Here is a 19,425-nt window from a genome sequence, read left to right on the forward strand (position 1 = left end):
GCAAAGCAGAGTAACCGCATCGCCAAAATAAGTGAACTAGAGACTCTGGGTGTTGCTTATATATAGAAGAGTTAATAAGAACAGTTTACTAAGAGACTATTCACTGGTTATGTACGATGAATAATTATAAATGAAAATTATTTTATCTTATTTGTAATTAAGGAGTTATTTAGGGAGAGCCAATTTTTTCCGAACAATGTCATGAACACGGAGCTACCCATAGATGTATACAATAAAGTAAACAATAACGTTAAATATCTAGGGGAGCTACCAATGAAGCGTGAATGCGTCACAAGAACGCGACTCCGAGCACGTCTTCTCATTGGTTCCGTTGATTCTTTATAGTCCAATCACATTTCACGTTTCGTATTCGCGTGTTGTGTACTTCTTCCAGCACCTGTACGATTTTAGCATATGTCGCAGAGGCAGCAGGAGCTGTTCAACACAAATCTCTGTTGAGGAAAGTTGCGAGTGTACTGACTTTTTTGTCGGTTTTGAAAGTGCTAGTTCACGCTATGTCTGGACATGGTCACGGGCATGGTCACGGGCAGGGCTGCTGCGAGTGCGAGCACGAGCCCGCGGAGCGAGGAGTGGAATATGAGCTTTACAGACGCATTGACATCGAGAAGCTTCAGTGTCTGAACGAGAGCAGAGATGGAGACGGTAAACTGGTGTTCAAGCCCTGGGATCAACGCACCGACAGGAATAAGGTACTAGTTAACTAACCTGGCTTAGATATTGTTTATTTAGATCCCCATTAGCCACTACCAACGTAGTAGCTATTCTTTATGGGGTCCAACAAATGAAATGACACATTTACACTAAATCATCGATACTAAAACAACTGACATTAAACTAAAACAATATCAAAGCCAATTACTTGTATAGAAAATGCTTATATATATATAATGTGTGTGTGTGTGTGTGTGTGTGTGTGTGTGTGTGTGTATGTATGTATATTTATTATTATTTTTTTAATTAATTAATTTTTTTAGATATTTGGACTAGAAACACGACAAATGGTATTAACTTACCCACTACCAACGTATAGGCTACTCTTTCTGGGATCCAACAAATAAAATGACAAGTTTGCATTAAATCATCATCTTTATCAAAACCAATACCAAAAAAAATTACATTAAAACAATAGAAACCGTAAAAAAACCAAATAAAAGGACAATTTACTATAATCCATAGATCCCCATTAGGCACTACCAATGTAGTAGTGGCTATTCTTCCTGGGGTCCAACTAATAAAATGACAGATTTACATAAAAGCATCATCAAAACAAATACCAACACAATTACATTAAACTGAAACTATACCAAAAAACAACAAGAAAAAAGCTATTTACACTTAACCATAGATCCCCATTAGCTGCTACCAATGTAGTAGTGGCCATTCTTCCTGGGGTCCAACAAATAAAATGACAAATTTACAATAAATCATAATCAAAATGAATACATTAAGCTTAAACAATACCAAAACAATTGGTTGTCTGGAAAATGCTTCTTGATATAATAATTGTTGGATATTTGGACGAGAAACAAGACATAAGAGTATTAGCCACTACCAACGTAACATTATGCTTTCTGGGGTCCACCAAAAAAAAGAGACACATTTACATTAAATCATCATCCTTAAACAAACAAGCAAACAAAATAAATTAAACCAATAGAAACGATAGCGAAATCAAATAAAATAACAATTTACTCTAATCCATAGACCCCATTAGGCACTACCGATGGCTATTCTTCCTGGGGTCCAACTAATAAAACGACAAATTTACAATAAATCATCAATAAGAAAACCAATTTACAGTAAACTCAAATAGAAATTATACCAAAACCAAATAAAGACAATTTACATTAACGCCCAATTAACTTAGATCCCCATTAGCCACTACCAATGTACACTGCAAAAATGCTTTTCTTACTTACCTTTTTTGTCTTGTTTTTAGTCCAAATATAAATAAAAAATCTTAATACAAGAAGCATTTTCTAGACAAGCAAAAGATGTTTTCGTGTTTTAAGAAATAATATGCCAAAAGTAGGTAGTTTTTCCTTAAAATAAGCAAAATAATCTTATGCCAAAATGAAAATCAAGATTATATTGCTTGGGATAAGCAATATAATCGTTCATTTTGGCATAAGATTATTTAGCTCATTTTAAGGCAAGACTACCTAATCTACATCAGAAGATTATTAGCATTGCACAAAATTTTTTGCTTGTCTAAGAAATGCTTCTTGATTTTAAGAGTTGTTCCCTTCAAATAATAATAAATATTTTCTTTACTAGATCCTCAAAGGGTCTTTAAAAAGACTATCAGAGACCCTTAATTACATGCAATGATTGATTTGTTCCAACTCATGTCTCCGGTTTTATTTTCAGTTTGTTGAAAGCGATGCTGACGAGGAGCTTCTGTTCAATATACCGTAAGATTTATGTATCGAATAGCATTCATTCATTCTGTTGGAAATGTTTTTACTGCTGTTGGTTTTTTAATTATATTCGATGTAAGTTAATAATAAATCAAATATAAAATGCTTCGCTAACAGAATTAGATGTTTGATAGATGCGTCTGCTTGTATCTGCAGGTTTACAGGTAGCGTGAAGCTGAAAGGGATCATCATTTCTGGGGAAGATGATGAGTCTCATCCAGCTGAAATCAGACTGTGAGTTTGCTCGCACTGTAAAATGAGACCTTTTGCAGACTCTCGTTTGGATAATGCAAGTACAGTTTACATGAATGAGTGCTGCAAGTGGATACGTGTTGTGTTTGCAGAGACTTGAGTATTCAACTGAAGCAGTTTGTCTTACTTTCACATGTTAGAGTTATTTGTTATTGCCTATAAACTTATTTATATAACCAAAAATAATGATAATATTTATATGAATAATAAAATAAAATAGAAAAATATTTATACTCCCAAAAAAAAGTAAGAATTTAAAAATGTTAAGCTAGTAATTGTTACAAGCGCATAAAAATGTAAAAATTCCTATAAATACGGTGGCCGAGAGAGCTTAACGCGCTGAAAATTAAGAAAGCACATGCAATTACAAAAAACACCAGCAAATAAAGAAACAATCTTCATCAATTTGACAGCACACGTGTTGCAAATTCTCACAACACAACACAAACAACTGAAGAAACGCGCTGTAAATTGGTCACAAAACAAACAGTAGGGATGGCTAACGTGAAACTGATGTTTCGACACTGTGTCGAGATCCCGAAGCGCAAGTGTTTCGAAATACTGCACCAAAGTATCAGCCGAAACACCCAGGTCACATGACTAAAGTGTTTCGAAACACCTGGTCACGTGACTAAAGCGATTCAAAGCATCGGTCAGCTCAGAAGCGTTTCGAGATCTGGCGAATCTGCATTTCACTGACAGGGTCAAAAGAAACTTGCGTTTCATATTGCCTTGTGGACCGTGTGTGTACACGTTGTTACTGTACTCCAAATGGATTTTGGGTTCGAATACAAATACTCCGAAATCATGATTTTATGTATTTTAATCATGTTACTGTATTATGGTGTACTCTAGATAGGATACAGTTCCGGATACGCCATCAATTTAGCATCATTTTTGTAACATTGTAAAACAATAATTAATATTTTTACAGTACTGTGATGGTTAGGTTTAGGTTTTGGGTAGACGTTAATAAAATACAATGGCAAATTTAATAAATAATATAAATAATTCTTGTTAGCTTCTGGCCACAACTGTATATGATCTATCAACAGCCCTGTTTTATGACCAAAACAAGACATATTTATTCACAAAGTGTTTATTCGGATGTCAGACCAATGACCAACAAAACGATACAAGAGCAGAGCATTTCAAACTGATATTAAGCATTTCAAAATAGCTGTATCAGCCTGGATTCGAACCCATTATGCCTGCATGGTAGTCAGGAACCCTCACCGCTCCACTAAATCATTTCAAGGTTCCATTCTACAAAGTGGAGTTTAATACCTCAATTTGCTCAATTGTTCTTTGCTGAAGCTGTTCCAGTGCAATACATAAAAAATGACCACTAGGTGTCACTGTAGAGTGAGGTTTCGGAACATTTCGAAGCTTCGACACATTTGCTTCGACTGTTTCAGTGTTTCATGAAGCCTCGCTTTGCCCACAACTAACAAACAACTGAAGAAACGTGCTGAGAATTGGTCACAACACTTGCAAATATCCACGTAACACAACGGAAATGTTTCAAGGAGACTCAAAAACATGACGAACCATGCTGAGATATGGATGTGTTCTTATGCTCAGTGAAGTGATTGGTGGTCTTTGAAAGGTGAGTTGTTTTTCGTTTACTTTAATATCCTGATTACACGACATAACAACACATCCATATCTCAGCAGGGTCCGTCATAGTTTTGGGTCCCCTTGAAACATTTCCGTTGTGTTATGTGGACCGTTAAGCTCTCTCGACCACTGTATATGAACTGATATGTTAAATGCATTGGAAATATGCAAGATATAAACTCAGGATTCTGACTTTTATTTTCATAGACATTTATCGATAATAGAAGGACAATTTTTATTATTAAGGTAAAATGTAAAAAGCATATAAAATACATACTTTGATGTATTTAATTATTATTTGGAAGACTCCAGTTTGCTTTCACTGAAAAAAAAAAAAAAAATTAATTATTTAATATACAATTTAAAAATGCATTTAAATATGCGATTACAGTTTACACGAATGGTTGTTGGTACTGAGTGCTTTTTGAGCAGGTTTAAGAACATACCCCAAATGTCGTTTGACGATACAAGCAGAGAGCCAGAACAAGCATTTCGTCTAAACAGGGATCCGCGGGCTGAGCTTGAGTATCCGACCAAGTAAGCAGTTTTAATATTAAGATGTGCTGGATGTACATCCTATTTGTTGCACACTGTGTTGACCACCTCTAACATTTTGCACAGGATTGCGAGATTCTCCAATGTGGAGCACTTATCGATTCACATATCTCGAAATTTTGGAGCAGAATCTACTCGTGTGTATTACATTGGCCTGCGAGGAGAGTACACGCAGGTCAGTGCCGGATTTAAAAATGCAACACTTCTATAATCATTATTCCTTAACTGATAGAAATGAACCATATATTGACAAGATTATGCTCAATAGAGCTGTAGTTAAAAATTGTTTGAGAAATTGATTCCTAGTGAGCTGTGTTCACATTTATTTTATAACAAAAATAATCCCAAGTGCTCTGCCTTGTGTATTTGTGTACAGTTAAACAGTAGCCTAGAGTGCCATCTGCTGTTCAAAACTAGCCTAGAGTGCCATCTGCTGTTCAAAACTAGCCTAGAGCACCATCTGCTGTTCAAAACTAGCCTAGAGAGGCATCTGCTGTTCAAAACTAGCCTAGAGAGGCATCTGCTGTTCAAAACTAGCCTAGAGAGGCATCTGCTGTTCAAAACTAGCCGAGAGAGGCATCTGCTGTTCAAAACTAGCCTAGAGAGGCATCTGCTGTTCAAAACTAGCCTAGAGAGGCATCTGCTGTTCAAAACTAGCCCAAAGAGGCATCTGCTGTTCAAAACTAGCCCAGAGAGGCATCTGCTGTTCAAAACTAGCCTAGAGAGGCATCTGCTGTTCAAAACTAGCCTAGAGAGGCATCTGCTGTTCAAAACTAGGCTAGAGAGGCATCTGCTGTTCAAAACTAGCCTAGAGAGGCATCTGCTGTTCAAAACTAGCCTAGATGCATCTGCTGTTCAAAACTAGCCTAGTGAGGCGTCTGCTGTTCAAAACTAGCCTAGATGCATCTGCTGTTCAAAACTAGCCTAGAGCGCCGTCTGCTGTTCAAAACTAGCCTAGAGCGCCGTCTGCTGTTCAAAACTAGCCTAGAGCGCCGTCTGCTGTTCAAAACTAGCCTAGAGCGCCGTCTGCTGTTCAAAACTAGCCTAGAGCGCCGTCTGCTGTTCAAAACTAGCCTAGAGCGCCGTCTGCTGTTCAAAACTAGCCTAGAGCGCCGTCTGCTGTTCAAAACTAGCCTAGAGCGCCGTCTGCTGTTCAAAACTAGCCTAGAGCGCCGTCTGCTGTTCAAAACTAGCCTAGATCACCATCTGCTGGTCAAAACTAGCCTAGAGCACCATCTGCTGGTCAAAACTAGCCTAGAGCACCATCTGCTGGTCAAAAATAGCCTAGAGCACCATCTGCTGGTCAAAACTAGCCTAGAGCACCATCTGCTGGTCAAAACTAGCCTAGAGGCGTCTGCTGTTCAAAACTAGCCTAGAGAGGCGTCTGCTGTTCAAAACTAGCCTAGAGAGGCGTCTGCTGTTCAAAACTAGCCTAGAGAGGCTTCTGCTGTTCAAAACTAGCCTAGAGAGGCTTCTGCTGTTCAAAACTAGCCTAGAGAGGCTTCTGCTGTTCAAAACTAGCCTAGAGCGCCGTCTGCTGTTCAAAACTAGCCTAGATTGGCGTCTGCTGGTCAAAACTAGCCTAGAGGGGCTTCTGCTGTTCAAAACTAGCCTAGATGCATCTGCTGTTCAAAACTAGCCTAGATGCATCTGCTGTTCAAAACTAGCCTAGAGAGGCGTCTGCTGTTCAAAACTAGCCTAGAGGCATCTGCTGTTCAAAACTAGCCTAGAGAGGCTTCTGCTGTTCAAAACTAGCCTAGAGCGCCGTCTGCTGTTCAAAACTAGCCTAGATTGGCATCTGCTGTTCAAAACTAGCCTAGATACATCTGCTGTTCAAAACTAGCCTAGATACATCTGCTGTTCAAAACTAGCCTAGAGAGGCTTCTGCTGTTCAAAACTAGCCTAGAGCACCGTCTGCTCTTCAAAACTAGCCTAGAGAGGCTTCTGCTGTTCAAAACTAGCCTAGAGCGCCGTCTGCTCTTCAAAACTAGCCTAGAGAGGCTTCTGCTGTTCAAAACTAGCCTAGAGCGCCGTCTGCTCTTCAAAACTAGCCTAGAGAGGCTTCTGCAGTTCAAAACTAGCCTAGAGCGCCATCTGCTGTTCAAAACTAGCCTAGAGCGCCATCTGCTGGTAAAAACTAGTCTAGAGCACCATCTGCTGGCCAAAACTAGTCTAGAGCACCGTCTGCTGATAAACACTAGCCTAGAGCGCACATCTGCTGGTAAAAACTAGCCTAGAGAGGCTTCTGCTGTTCAAAACTAGCCTAGAGCGCCATCTGCTGGTAAAAACTAGTCTAGAGCACCATCTGCTGGCCAAAACTAGTCTAGAGCACCGTCTGCTGATAAACACTAGCCTAGAGCACCATCTGCTGGTAAAAAGTAGCCTAGAGCGCCATCTGCTGATTAAAAACTAGCCTAGAGCACCATCTGCTGGTAAAAAGTAGCCTAGAGCGCCATCTGCTGATTAAAAACTAGCCTAGAGCGCTGTCTGTTGTTTAAAACCAAGCTCAGAATCCGTTTAAGAGAGCAAAGAGATCTTAAATCGATTTCCAGAATGTCTTGTTACCACAGCTCTAATACTCACGTTCCTGTTTCTAGAAAGATTTAAACTTTGAAAGGAAAGTAGGATCAAATAATCATTCACTCTTCATCTCTTCTTCAGGCTCACAGGCACGAGGTGACAATCTGCAACTATGAAGCAGCAGCAAACCCAGCAGATCACAAAGTGGAGAGCATTACACCTCAGACACAATTTATATCATGACAGAAGGAGGAGGCAGAGGCCCGTGCGTGCTGTGTGAAGCTGTAAAGGTGTGCTTGGGTTTTGATAACAGTGAGATGATGGACTGATGTGGATTGAATTACGAGGGTTTGTTTATCTGCAATCCTGCTAAAGTGCCAATTAACATGAAGCATCGTTACTTCATGTATGCTTCTCATCAAATAAACTATTCTTCAGCTAATAATAGATGTGCAAGAAGTCTGTATATGAATATCTCTAAATCTGATGGAAATATTGTTATTCTTCTGAAAAGTTTCGTCTTCGGGAGTGTTTAAATGACATTTGATGACATAGCAATGCAATTTGGGGCTTGAAAACTTGAAAACAGGATTCAAAATGCAGGTTTAGAACAATATTTATTGTCAAAAAGATGCACTACAAAAGCATGATTTTTTTTAAAGGTGATGTTCATACATATTATGTGTTCAGGCTGTAGACGTGACAAAACAACAATGGCCGAATGCAGGAGCCTATTGCTGCGTCCCAATTCACATACCTATGCTAAGCCCTAAAAGTATGTACTTTTTTGTAAAGGAAAAGTATACATTTGAGTGTGTAACAGAAGAGTATGCACTCTTTGGGACCTACTACTTCCTCTTTAACAGATCGTTATGTTGCTTAGTTGCGTCCCCTGTCAATCATCTCGACACATCATCCACATTTCTTTCATATTTATTTCCCTACTACCTTATTAGAGAAGCAGCAGCAGGATAATCTGCGAAGTTTTTCTCATAATTTGTGAGGTTTTTTTTTTCATGCAGAGAAATCTCCTAAGGACTTCGGATAATCATGCGTTCAGAATTTAATGCCCAAACATATCTTGATATAAGTTCACATTTTTGATGCAGATGAAATCTAAGCCTCTCTACTTGACGGTTGGTCTTGTTTGTCCAGCATGTTTGTAGTTTGTTTACACTTTTTTTTTTTTTTACCTGAGTTTGTAGTTTTAATCACATTTACGTCCAATGGGCAATGCATTGTAGACAATATTAGCGGTTGGAGTATGGATGCTTCTACACTTGGAGTTTTTACCGGAACTAGTAAACCATCCGTGAACCTTTGGCATACTCTTCAGCATACTATGGTTTGGGACATACTAATTCTTTTTTCGAACACTATTTAGGATGGATAGTACGCGAATTGTGTTCTCCCCGTGTTCGTGTGGGTTCCTCCGGGTGCTCCGGTTTCCCCCACAAGTCCAAAGATATGTGGTACAGGTGAATTGGGTAAGCTAAAATTGTCCGTAGTGTATGAGTGTGAATGAGTGTGTATGGAGGTTTCCCAGTGATGGGTTGCAGCTGGAAGGGCATCCGCTGCGTAAAGCATATGTCGGATAAGTTGGCGGTTCATTCCGCTGTGGCGACCCCAGATTAATAAAGGGACTAGGCTGAAAACAAACTGAATGAATATGCGATTTGGGACGCAGCATATGAATGCAAAACGTAAAAAAAATGCAAACGAAAAGTTTCGATTTTTATTATATCTGTCATATAAATGAATCGTAGCCATCAATTTAAATTCTTACGGCACTGCTTTGAGTCATTGCGAATTTACTCCTAATTTACTCATCCACTAGTGTGTCCTTTTATTTTCAGTTGAACACAGACAGGGTGACACGGTGGCTCAGTGGTTAGCACTGTCGCCTCACAGCAAGAAGGTCACTAGTTTGAGTTCCGGCTGGGTCATTTGGCATTTCTGTGTGGAGTTTGCATGTTCTCCCCGTGTTGGCGTGGGTTTCCTCCGGGTGCTCCCGTTTCCCCCACAGTCCAATCACATGCGCTGTAGGGGAATTGAATAAACTAAATTTGCCGTAGTGTATGAGTGTGTATGGGTGTTTCCCAGTACTAGGTCGCAGCTGGAAGGGCATCCACTGTGTAAAACATATGCTGGATAAGTTGGTGGTTCATTCCGCTGTGGTGACCCCTGATGAATAAAGGGACTAAGCTGAAGGAAAATAAATGAACACAAACATTTTTTGAAGAATGTTAGAAATCAGTAACAATTTGACTTCCATAGTATTTTGTTTTTATTATTAAAGTAATAATAAAACTGGAAAAAAACAAATCCTGTGGAAGTCAATGGTTACAGGTTTTCGAATTTTCTAAATAACTTAATTTGTTTTCAACAGAAAAATAAACTTCTACAGGTTTGTGATGAGTGAAGGGTGATAAATGAAGACAGAATGTCCTGTTCTGGGTGAACTATTCATTTTAATGAGTATAATATTGATGGATTTACACAGTTTGTACAAAAACAACCCAAAAAATGTTCTCAATCTCACAAATCCTTATAATAACTTACTTTATAATAACTATCTGTTCTGATGTTTGGAAGAATATGGTACACATTTAAAGCTACAGTATCAGTTAATGTCTTTATTACAACTATTTAAAAAAAGCAGAAATTTCTTTTTTCTTTTTTGATCACACATTGAAAAACAGCAATTATGTAATATAATTATAACTAATAATTTTAATTTGAAATTAATGCTTTTAATTTGAACATATACATTTTTAATTCATTACGGAAGCAGATTTATATTTAACCTTCAAATAACAAACAAGCATTTTCATCTTCTGTTGTTCAACATGTAGAACATTATATTCAAGCAGCATATCATAAACAAAACAGTACAAAATAATAATAATACCATAAATAAACCTTAAATAATACTAACTTTCTTCAGTGTTTTGTATTTGTTGTTATTTTAAACATTCTATCCATCAGTCATGGGAAGTGAAATGTATCACGGTGTCCAAAATATTTCAGTATTGAACATATGAAGAATTATTACTAAAAATAACTGAGCTTACCGTTTACAGGAATATATCGTGTTACTTCCGCTTGCCATTCAGAAAGCATTTATTTAGCATTTACAGCATTTAAAGCCTTGCTCTTTAAAAACAAGTACACATTTCTACCTAAAACATCTAAAGCAGTTACTTTCAATGCGTTTTCAACATTCAAGCTCACGCGGTTGAACGATCGCGATGACCTCACGACGCAAGTCTCCGCCTCCTGCTGAAGGAGCGGAAGTTCCGTTGTGACCTGGGATAGCAAGCGGTGAGTCGATAAATTTGCAGCAGTGGGCCGCTGTTTAATTCTGCTTATTGTAAATGCTTGAACCCTAAATTTTTAGTTTACCCCCTGACCATGGCTATATCGATGCCTCTACAGGCGAAAGCTTGTCTTCGAGCAGCGCAGTAGTGGGATTAAACGCGGGGGTAGAGAGATTCTGATGGCTCCATCTATGAGGCTGTGTATTCATTGTGACAATAATACAGGCGAAACGGGATTAAGCTGCCTAACATGTCGCTCGAGTATTAATGAAACGACCTAGAGGATTTATTATACACCTATTCTGTCCTTGATTATGACTGAATGAGGGGAAATATTGAGCAAAGCTTCGGCCGTTAATCTATTGTTTTCTCAGCCTGTCCCTTCCTTCCTTTTCTGTATGAATGTATGATCGAGGGCTCATGTGAAGGATTATTTTACTGACGCATTAGAGATTATTAGTAGTCACTTGTTAGCATGCATCAGTAATTCACTGTTTCATCAAAACTACTCCTAATGGTGCATTAAATGGAGAAAAAAAGGTGATTTTTCTGTTATTTCGTGTAGATGTCAGTAGCATTTGGTGATGTTTAATAATGTTATAGCAGGTAAACTAACACAATTCATAGACATGAGAGATGGAGTGTATTGAAGTTTTGTTTAAAGGGTTAGTTCACTCAAATATGAAAATTCTCGCATCATTTATTCTCCCTTTACTTATTCCAAACCTTTATTTGAGTTTCTTCTGCTGAACACAAATGTAGATGTTTTGACGAATGATAGAAACCTGTAACCATTGATTTCCATAGTATTTGTGTTCGCTACATTAGAAGTCAATGGTTACAGGTTTTCTGTTTTTTTCAGTAATAATTTAGTTTTAATTTAATAATTTCAGTAATAATTTAATTATTCTAAATCTGTTTGAGTTTCTTTCCTCTGCTAAACACAAACGTATATATGTTGATGAACGCTGGAAATCTGTAACCATTGACTTCCATTGTATTTGTTTTTCCTACTATAGAAGTCAATGGTTACAGGTTTTCAGCTTTTTTTCTTCAGTAATAATTTAAAGTTTTAATTTAATAATTTTAGTAATAATTTAATTATTCTAGATATGTTTGAGTTTCTTTCCTCTGCTAAACACAAAAGTAGATATGTTGATGAACGCTGGAAATCTGTAACCATTGACTTTCATTGTATTTGTCATTGTATTTGACTTCTATAGAAGTCAATGGTTACAGGTTTTCAGCTTTTTTCAGTAATCATTTAAAGTTTTATTTTAATTATTTTACTAATGTTTCCCGGTGTTGAGTTGTGGCTCGAAGGACATCCGCTGCATAAAACATATGCTGGAATAGTTGGCGGTTCACTCCGCTGTGGCAATTAATAAAGGGACTAAGTCGAAAAGAAAATGAATGAATTTTTCACTAATAATTTTTAAGTTATGACTTATTTCAAAACTGTTTGAGTTTCTTTCTTCTGCTAAACGCAAACGTAGATATTTTGATGAGCGCTGGAAATCTGTAACCATTGACTTCCATTGTATTTGTTTTTCCTACTATAGAAGTCAATGGTTAGAGGCTTTCAGTTTTTTCAGAATACTTTCTTGTGTCTCATATCTCATAAAGGTTTATGTCTACTCGGCTACTCTACTAGGGTGAATAAATATAGTGTAAAATTTCATTTTTGAGTGAACTACCCCTTGTGACATGGTCGCTCAGGCCACTCAGGCACGGATGAAGCCATTAAAGTGGAGTGTTTTGCCTCCCACAGCTGTCAAGATTTGATTTCTCAGTGCTGTCATGTGGTTCCTGGAAAACAGGGACCCGTGGTTTTCATTTAGGCTTCATTAGAAACGGTTTTCTGGGAATTGGTCTCAAGCAGACGTCTGCGAGTACAAACTTGTGATCCCCAAAGCCATGAGAGGAAAATGAAGCTCGCACCGTATGATTACCATAAGCATCAGCGCTTATCCAGTAGGCTAAACCAGCCTGTCATTAAAGGGTTAGTTCACACAAAAATACAAATTTACTCACTGTTTACTCTCCCTCAAGTAGTTTCTGAGTTTCTTTATTCTTGTCAACACAAAATAAGATATAGTATGAAAGTCGATGGTTACAGGTTTCAACATTCTTCAAAATATCTACTTTTGTGTTTAATAGAAGAAAGAACTCATAATGGTTGGACACAAGTGAAGCGGGAGTAAACAATGACAGAATTTTTCATTTTTAAGTGAACTATCCCTTTAATTGTACCTTTCTACATTGCTTTTCCACATCTAGATGCTCTGCCGGTGCACTTTTAGGTTTAGTTGGGCATGGATTGCTTAGTTGAAATGAGTGGAAATTAAACCAACTTTTGTTAATCATTCTGCAGCCTGCTGACAGTTTCTTTCTAAAATCGCTGGTTCGTATCTTTAACATCCAATTCTTCTTGCCTGGGCCTTTGTAATTTGTTAAAACGTGTTGTAATAATTGAAAGTAGTTGCTTCTTCTTTTGTGTGTGTATTTTCCTAAAAGCATCTCCTCACATTGTATGTGTGGCAACAACATGTCTGTACCCCTGCTCGCTGAAGCCGTGACGGTGCCTGGGACGGAGAAGGAGACGGCTGTGGTGAGAAAACCTTCCAATCATTAACTCAAATCCGAAGACGTCCAAGTGATTCATTAGCTTTACACAAGGCCAGGACTTGTTCACCCACAATTTGTGTCATTTCAAACCAATAAGACTTCTGGACCCTTTTTGAAAGTCCAGGTTTACACTATTGAAAGGTCCAAGGTCATAACGTTTACTTCATGCCATTCGTTCATTCTTGAAATTGACTATTTAGTAGTCTATCAAATAAATGTTCAATATATTGTTACACTGACATTTTAATGGGAGAAAAATGACGCTGTAATTGTTTTGATGCTTAACACTTATACCCAAACACGCATAAATAAAATGTATTTATTTATTTTAAACACACACTGTGTGTATGTTTGCCTAGTTTGTTTATTAGTGCTGGGGAAAAATGAATCGCATCCAAAATAAAAGTTTGCTTTGACAGTGTGTGTGCTGTGTATATTATTTATGTATATATAAATACACACTGGCATGCATATATTTGAGAAAATGTTGATGTGTATATATACATATCTATTGAACAAAATTGTTTTGTTTCTATGTATTTGTATGTATCACATATACATAATAAGTATATATAACACACACGCATATTATGTCAAAATAAACTTTTATTTTGGATTTTTATAATATAAAAAACTTTAAATATGGAGAATATATCTATAGAAAATAGATAAAAATATAATTATTATATATAATATATATGTAAGCAATATCACACGCGTAACTGTTCAATATGGCTGTATATCGGCACTGGTTGGAGGCATGCGCTAGCTCAAGGCCGCAGGCCGAGTGCCTTAGTGTCCCCTTCAGTGACGATATACAGCCATATCTCACTGCTACTCGTGGGATATTGCGCTTACACTACAGTTCGATGCCATAATCGTGTATAAAAAAAAAGACAATCAAACACGGAGAGTCTCAAACTCCTTTTGTATTAGGAACTACTTTCTTCCGCCATTCATTCAAATCTGCAGCTGACGTCAGAACAGCTGTATACATACAGCACTACAAAAGAGAGAGATCGACTTGGAGTGCCCCTTACCTGATTTGTAATGATTTATTCAGCTGTAGTTTGAAACTAGCGTTGAGAAAACACTAGGTTTTTCTTCTTCTAATGACTTATTATGCGGTCTCTGTCACCATCTTGTGGCGGATCGTCAACCATCACTTTCTTTGGCACTGAATCTCTGGAATTACAAATATTTTAAAATAGGCACTGTCCTTGAAAATAAACTGCATAGTTGCAATCTAAACAACTACATTCTCAACTAAAAAAGCCTAATATATACATTATGTTGTCCAACAGCAGCAATATTTGTCAAACTGTAGTGTCCTCTGTTTGTCGCTGCATGTGGGTGGAGTAATACACAAGGGTGATGAAGAGGCTGTATGGGTTTGGATATGATGTGCTGAACATCAGCCATTCAGATTCAAGAACTAGGCAGAACAGTTTTATTTATATATATATATATATATATATATATATATATATATATATATATATATATATATATATATATATATATATATATATATATATATATATAAAAAGTGTGTATGTGTATAAAATATCAAATATTTGTTCTTATTTACTGTAGCTATAACTTCTGTTTTTATATCTAAAATTTTCCCTGTTTTTACCACTAATTATGTTGCATAATTTAGATTCTCATTAATATTATTTTAGGGTTTTTTTTAAGGACATGAGCGGTTATATATAAACTTAGACTTTGATAGTACAGACTGAACCGAAAGCTCATGTGCGCTATTGAGATGCTATCCTCATATAATATAACCCAGAGTCAGCATGAGACACAGGAAATTGGGCCTCTTTTAGGCTTTGTGATGATATTGGTTTCACATCATGTTTCTTGTTTCTGTTGCAGGTTATCTTCCTTCATGGCTTGGGCGATACAGGGTAAGCTCTGTTCATTACCTGCAGGTTGCGGGATCTTTTAATGCCCCCGACCTGCTGTGGAAATAACTCTGTCATGGTGCTTATTATAGACACGGCTGGGCTGATGCCATGACATCGATTCGACTGCCGTACATCAAATACATCTGCCCACATGCGTAAGTGACAGCCTGTGAACTCATCAACATTTTAGATTGTTGATTATTAAGCACTGCAGAAATATTGTTAGTTTGCAATTTAATGCCATTTTTAACTTTAGGCCCAGAATCCCTGTAACGCTCAACTTGAAGATGACCATGCCGTCATGGTAAGAAGATTTTGCTGCAGATAATATTGCATTTGTAAAAATACAATGGAGATTATGAATGTGTCATGTAAACCTGGAATTGAGAAAAGAAATTGAATAAAAAAGAAATTTAAGTTGAGGAATTTACTAAAAAAGAAAATGTCGGCTCATGTAAAATGATTCATGTTTTACTCTTTTAATGGTCAGCTAATCTACATATGTGATATCGGTCATGTGGCTTAGATATTTTACTTTTCATTGAAGCAAAAGAGCAGCAAACTAAGTAAAGAATAAAGAAATGTAAAAAGTGCAATGAAAATTTTGTCATGTCGTTCAAAATGTTATTTAATATTACAGTATTCAAGATACTGTATTCAAGGCAGTAAAATTGAGAAATGACTATGCTTCTCAGCATGGAAGCATCATTTTAATTAAAAGTAAAAAAAAAAAAAATATATATATATATATATATATATAATATATATCTTAAAATGTTGGGGGACTTTTTTCTGTTCATCAAAGTATCTTGAAGAAGCATGTCAACAATACAATGAAGCAGCACGATTTTCATCATTGATATGAAAATGACTCGTGATATTAGAATGATTTCTGATGGATCATGTGACATTAATTCAGCTTTGCGTCAAAGAAATTAACAAATATTTAAATTGTTTTCAAACACAACACAACCATTTTAAGTGAAGTTTCACAAACTAATTTCGAGAGGAGCATGTGATATGATTGATCGCGGCTGTTCTCTCATCCACAATCCTTAGTAAACCAATCTGATTATTCCAAACTCATAATAAATAACCCATATCGCTCCTTACTCCCTTATCTTCGTTTTTGAAGAACCCCCCCCCCCTCCTCCTTTACCAGGGGTAGCTCCCGAGAACTACCTGATCTCGTACCTCCTTACATACTCATTGACCTGGCAGGAGCCCCGGCCTCAATTATCTCTGAGCTCAGGATTCTCTCCCCAGACAAACCTGCTATTAATATCAAGCAATATCTAAGTGTGAACTCTTGAAATTGTAATATTTTTTATAATATTAGTGTTTTGTAACTTTAAAAAAAAACTACAAAACCAAACTTCTGACCTTATAATATAATTATATAACAAAAACTAATAATATAGTAGTCATGTGTTAATTGCTTAGACGACATGTTTTCAAAATGTTAAGTTAATAAAATATAATGTTATAAGATATAATGTATATTTTATTTTTAAATTAAATTATTTCACTAGTTGAATTTTGAGGTCCTGGATTACCCTTTTTATTATTGTTTAATGTATTTTTTTCTCCTCTTCAGGTTTGATCTGATGGGCTTAAGCCCCGAATCACCGGAGGATGAAGCAGGGATTAAGAGAGCAGCAGAGAACAGTGAGCAAAAAAAAAAAAGATTTTTGCACAACAAACAACAAGAACTGACCCACAACTGAACACTGTAATATACAGTTGAAGTCAAATATTGAAGTGTTTTTCAAATATTTCCCAAGTTCAATTGACCAGGGACGTTTTCAAAGTATTTCCTCATTTTTCTGCCAGAGAAAGTGTTAATTAATTTAGTTTGGCTGGAATAAACGCAGCTATAAAAGTGTTAAACAAAACATTTTAACATCAATATTGTCCACAGAACAAAACACTGTTGTCCATTAACCTGGCCAATTACCCTAACTTTCTTAATTAACCTAGTTAAGCCTTTAAATGTCACTAAGATGAATAAAACAGTCTTGAAAAATATGTAGTAAAATAATATGTGCTGTCATCATGGCAAAGACAAAGTAATTAGTTGTTAGAAATTAACTATTTATTAACTATTATCTTTATTAATGTGTTTGAAAAAATCTTTAGTCCATTAAGCAACACTTGGGAAATATTTTTAAAATAATTTAAATTACACACACACACAAACACACACACACACACGCGCACACACACACACACACACATGTTTGTTTTTGTGAAAAGTGGGTACATTACATAGGTTTCCATTCATTTTATACTGTCCAAACCATATATTGTATTGCCCTAACCCCACCCTACCCCTAAACCCAACCATCACAGGAGACAGTGTGCAGCTTTACTCTCTGATTAAACTCATCCTGTGGGATTTATAAGCCTTTTGAGAAATAGGGACGTCACCAATGTCCTCATATTTCACCTCCTTTTTGTAATACCTGTGTCATACCTATGTCATTATACAGATTCGTATCCTGATATGCCACAAAAACACGTACACACACACACACACACACACACACACACTTCATGCAAGAATATATTATCATATCCTCAAATCTGATTATGTGCAACTAAATATAGGGTCCCACTTTATATTAGCTGGCCTTAACCACTATGTACTTGCATCAAAATATAAATACAATGTATTTAATGTGTTCATAGTGTATTGAAGAACACTTGTGGTGCTCTTTAGTGGGATACGGGTCGGGTTAGGGTCAGGTTGGGTGGTATGGGTAGGTTTAAGGGTGAGTTAAGGTGTAAGGAATGGTCAACAGTGTATTTCCATGCATGTATTTCCATACAGATGTATTTTCATGCATGTATTTAATCAGTCATAAGTACAATGTAAAAACATGCATTTACACCATAAGTACACTGTAACAAATTATTCATATCTGTGTCAGTATATGTTAGTTAAGGCCACTTAACATAAAGCGGGACCAAATCTACACTACTCTCCTTCTCTTCAACAGTAAAAGCCATCATCGATCACGAGGTAAAGAACGGTATACCATCCAATCGTATTGTCCTCGGTGGCTTCTCTCAGGTGAGCGATGGACCCTGAACGCCTGCCTGTATTTTTAGTGAAAGTGCTGATGCTACAGATGTGCTGTGTTGTCCTGTGCTCTTCAGGGTGGAGCTCTGTCTATCTACACCGCTCTGACCTCCCAGCAGCAGCTTGCCGGCGTCGTCGGACTCAGCTGTTGGCTTCCACTTCATAAGACTTTCCCACAGGTACAAGACTGCCAGCGGTACACACACAGTTGAAGTCAGAATTATTCACCTCTTGGGATTTTTAGTTTCTGCTTTAAATATTTCCCAAATGATGTTTAACAGAGCAAGGAAATTTTCACAGTATTTCTGATATTTTTTCTTCTGGAGAAAGTCTGATTTGTTTTATTTCGGCTAGAATAAAAGCAGTTTTGATCAATGTTATTATTAGCCCCCTCAAGTAATATTCATTTTTGATTGTCGACAGAACAAACCACCGTTATACAGTAGCTGTGTTTCCATCCGCCTTTTTAATGCGCATTTTGGATATGGATACTTTTTATTCCATAAGAAAAGATGCGCATAAACTACACGGAAACACTTTTACTGCACAAATTTCAGTATGTGCATTAAAAAAGGTCATGTGATTTCATTATAAGACATCATGTGATGATGAAAATGTACGTAAATGGAGAAACCAGCAGGCTGAGCACACTGTAAAACATCTGAACTGTTGTTTTGGTCATTCTAAAACGCCTTACTGTTTAATTATTAGTGTTATTATATTAATGACCACCAGAATCAAGAGTGTCTGTGCTCCGCGTCTGACACCTTCAAACGCCACCGCGGGTTCACTGCGTGTCAGGATTGCCTTCTGAGGCGCAAGTCATTTATTACATGAAGAAAAGATTAACGCAGCTTCTCCTACCGCAGTAAATTCACTTTTTACTATTGATATTTGGTGCCAGTTAATCAGGAAGTGACTATTTTGTTTGCTTTGACTCGTTGGATGGAAACGCTGCTTTCTTCGCACGTCTTTAATGCGATAATCCAGTTTTGCTCATTCAGTTCATTCACATTTGTGGATGGTTAACCTAACTTGCCTGGTTAAACCTTTAAATGTCACTTTAAGCTGAATACTAGTATCCTGAA

At 36.9% G+C, this 19,425-nt stretch overlaps 2 protein-coding genes across 3 annotated transcripts in view; both read left to right on the top strand.

The window, feature by feature from the left end:
* Positions 1–360: 360 nt before the first annotated feature.
* Positions 361–7,833, top strand: pithd1 (PITH (C-terminal proteasome-interacting domain of thioredoxin-like) domain containing 1). Its single transcript, XM_056479488.1, has 6 exons — positions 361–710; positions 2,392–2,435; positions 2,598–2,675; positions 4,746–4,850; positions 4,935–5,043; positions 7,530–7,833. Exons 1-6 carry the CDS (start codon positions 516–518, stop codon positions 7,629–7,631), a joined length of 633 nt encoding a protein of 210 aa, XP_056335463.1. The 5' UTR covers positions 361–515; the 3' UTR covers positions 7,632–7,833.
* A 2,831-nt stretch (positions 7,834–10,664) lies between these two features.
* LOC130246496 (acyl-protein thioesterase 2-like) overlaps positions 10,665–19,425 on the top strand; it is a 14,477-nt gene continuing 5,716 nt past the window's right edge. Inside the window, exons 1-8 of one of the 2 annotated variants that reach the window (XM_056479478.1) lie at positions 10,665–10,712; positions 13,226–13,319; positions 15,221–15,252; positions 15,342–15,407; positions 15,509–15,556; positions 16,850–16,920; positions 18,255–18,328; positions 18,415–18,516. In XM_056479478.1, the coding sequence (XP_056335453.1) occupies positions 13,242–13,319; positions 15,221–15,252; positions 15,342–15,407; positions 15,509–15,556; positions 16,850–16,920; positions 18,255–18,328; positions 18,415–18,516 (471 nt within the window). In that variant the 5' untranslated portion in view covers positions 10,665–10,712; positions 13,226–13,241. Of the gene's footprint in view, positions 10,713–12,876; positions 13,113–13,225; positions 13,320–15,220; positions 15,253–15,341; positions 15,408–15,508; positions 15,557–16,849; positions 16,921–18,254; positions 18,329–18,414; positions 18,517–19,425 lie in introns of those variants that run through there. The other variant, XM_056479477.1, reaches the window with a different exon arrangement.

This window comes from Danio aesculapii, chromosome 19 (assembly GCF_903798145.1).
Source record: "Danio aesculapii chromosome 19, fDanAes4.1, whole genome shotgun sequence".
NCBI lineage: Eukaryota > Metazoa > Chordata > Actinopteri > Cypriniformes > Danionidae > Danio > Danio aesculapii.